A 2,500-nucleotide genomic window follows, 5' to 3' on the forward strand; every position below is an offset into this window, starting at 1 on the left:
TATTTCATAACTCTAGATGTGCTTATATGATGCCCTATATGGAGCAGATGAGCTGTTCCTCTGGGTCCTAAAGTCAGTTTTTCCTCAGTGTGTGTTCAGACACACATGTAGACATTATACAATAATTTTTAATAAGTTTGAGCATTTTTTGTTTGAATTTTGAGCAGTTTTAGTTTTTTCTATGTGAAACTGAAGCATTCCTCACATTCATTCCTAAGGGGGTGAAATTGACCCGAGAGGACTTGTTACTTTTTTAAAATTTCAACCACAAAACTCCTCGAATCCATTACTTTTTTGTGTGTATTTGTGGCTGAAGTGCGACAGAACAGTATGTACTGTATAGGGAAGTATGTGATTTCTGAATCCATCAGCCATTTGAATGCATCGGTTGAGTGAATGATTCAATGACTCACTCATTAAGACATTGATTTGGCGGTTTTAGATTCATATTTAAAGTATTTATTTGTTTTCAATCACTCTTTTACATTTATGCATATGGCAGTTGCTTTTATGCTTGGCTTTAAAGTACGCATTTACATTTAATCAGTTCATCAGATTTATACAATTTGAAAGTACATGTACAGTACCGTTCAGGTCACTATGTTTTTTTTTGTTTGTTTTTTAAAGAAATACTTTTATTCAGCGAGAATGCATTAAATTGTCCAAAATTGATGTAAAGACATTTGTTAACTTAACTTAAAACTTAAATTAAAAATCGTTAACTTATTAAAGAATTCTGAAAAATACATGCATCACAGCTTCCATAAAAATATTCAACATAAATAAATAAATGTGTCTTGATCATCAGATCATCATATTACACTGATTTCTGGAGGATCATGTGACACTGAAGACTGGAGTAATGATGATAAACTCAGCTTTGATCACAGGAATAAATTACACTTTACTATATATTCACATAGAGAACTGATGATCTACATTATAATAATATTTCACTGTTTTGATTTATAGAATACATAAAAATGCTTTGTGTTTGGGGAAACGGCACATGATATTCTGGCTTCACAGGCAAATCAAGCTAAGAACCATTTATGAAAAACAAGAAGAAAAACTGATGCACACAATCAACACTTTTCATTCATTTTCACATTTCACTTTAATAATCATAATTGATTTTGCTTAATTGTGCATTTTTGGCGGGCGTTTTTGTTGATGTGAACTTGCTTTGATGGTGTTTTTCAGATTGGTGAACTATGAGACTGGAAAAGCCGGAGCTAAAGCGCGATCTCTCTGGAGGCTGGAGCCGCTGCGGATCAGGTGTGTGTTCAGGACCAACGTCTAGTCGTCATGAGATCTCAGTCAAAAGTCTGATGTTCTGTAATTAGGGCCCGAGCACCGATGGTGCGAGGACACTATTGGAATTGCTCTGTTTATAATTATTGTAATTCATTAAAGCTACTAGTAATTAAGTTTTAGGAGTGACAAATGCATTTAAATATCGCAGTGAATCCCCTAAATTATCATTACGTAATTGAATGGAACGCGACTCACTGCAAATTAATATAACAGTGAGTGACCAAACCTCATTATATTTATGTTTATAAGGCTGAGCTTCTCTTGCATTGTTGCCATATCCATTTATTATAAGCGCTTCTACTCTCATAAAACGATCAGGTTTATGGAGTTATTAAAGTCCCCTTGTGGTGAAAATCCAGTTTTTAATGTTGTTTATGTGTGTATGTGGTGTTATTAATCTGCTTTAACACACAGCATGTGTAAGTTCATAAGTGGACAGTATTGCTGAATATTTTCTGCTTAAAACTGCAGTGAACCAAAGACAGTCTCAAAAACACGGTTTGAAATCGCTGGTGTTTCTGACGTCACACACTACCTTGACCAATCAGATCAACGTGTGATCGTCACCCAGTGGATCTCTGAGTGAGTGAGTGAGTGGAGGCGGGGCTCATTCGCATATTCATAGACCACGCATACTAAATGAGGCAAGGGTGTCGAGTTACATTCAAGATATTTTAAAGTGCCTGTCGAGGCGGCAATCCCCGAACCCGGTGGTGGATACCGGAAGTAAAGGACGCCATCAAGCTGAAGAAGAAGTCCTATCGGGCCTGGTTGGCTTGTGGGACTCCTGAGGCAGCTGACGGGTACCGGCAGGCCAAGCGAACTGCAGCCCGGGTGGTTGTGGAGGCAAAAACTCGGGCCTGGGAGGAGTTCGGTGAGGCCATGGAGAAGGACTATCGGCTGGCCTCGAAGAGATTCTGGCAAACCGTCCGGCGCCTCAGGAGAGGGAAGCAGTGCCCCACCACCGCTGTCTACAGTGGAGCAGCTGTTGACCTCAACTGGGGATGTCGTCGGGCGGTGGAAGGAATACTTCGAGGATCTCCTCAATCCCGCCGTCACGTCTTCCATTGAGGAAGCAGAGGCTGGGGTCTCAGATGTGGACTCGTCCATCACCCAAGCTGAAGTCACCGAGGTAGTCAAGAAACTCCTCGGTGGCAAGGCACCGGATGAGATCCGCCCTGAG

The 2,500-nt window shown here is 40.1% G+C and overlaps 1 protein-coding gene across 1 annotated transcript in view; it reads left to right on the forward strand.

Annotated features, from left to right (window-relative positions):
- The window catches only part of LOC307009684 (ryanodine receptor 3), a gene marked incomplete at its 5' end in the record, with an annotated part of 184,937 nt that overhangs the window by 38,061 nt on the left and 144,376 nt on the right, over positions 1–2,500 (forward strand). Inside the window, 1 exon segment of the mRNA XM_079633623.1 lies at positions 1,204–1,278. Coding sequence (XP_079489749.1) covers positions 1,204–1,278 — 75 coding nt within the window.

Source organism: Phoxinus phoxinus, assembly GCF_949152265.1.
Source record: "Phoxinus phoxinus genome assembly, chromosome: 13".
NCBI classification, from domain to species: domain Eukaryota; kingdom Metazoa; phylum Chordata; class Actinopteri; order Cypriniformes; family Leuciscidae; genus Phoxinus; species Phoxinus phoxinus.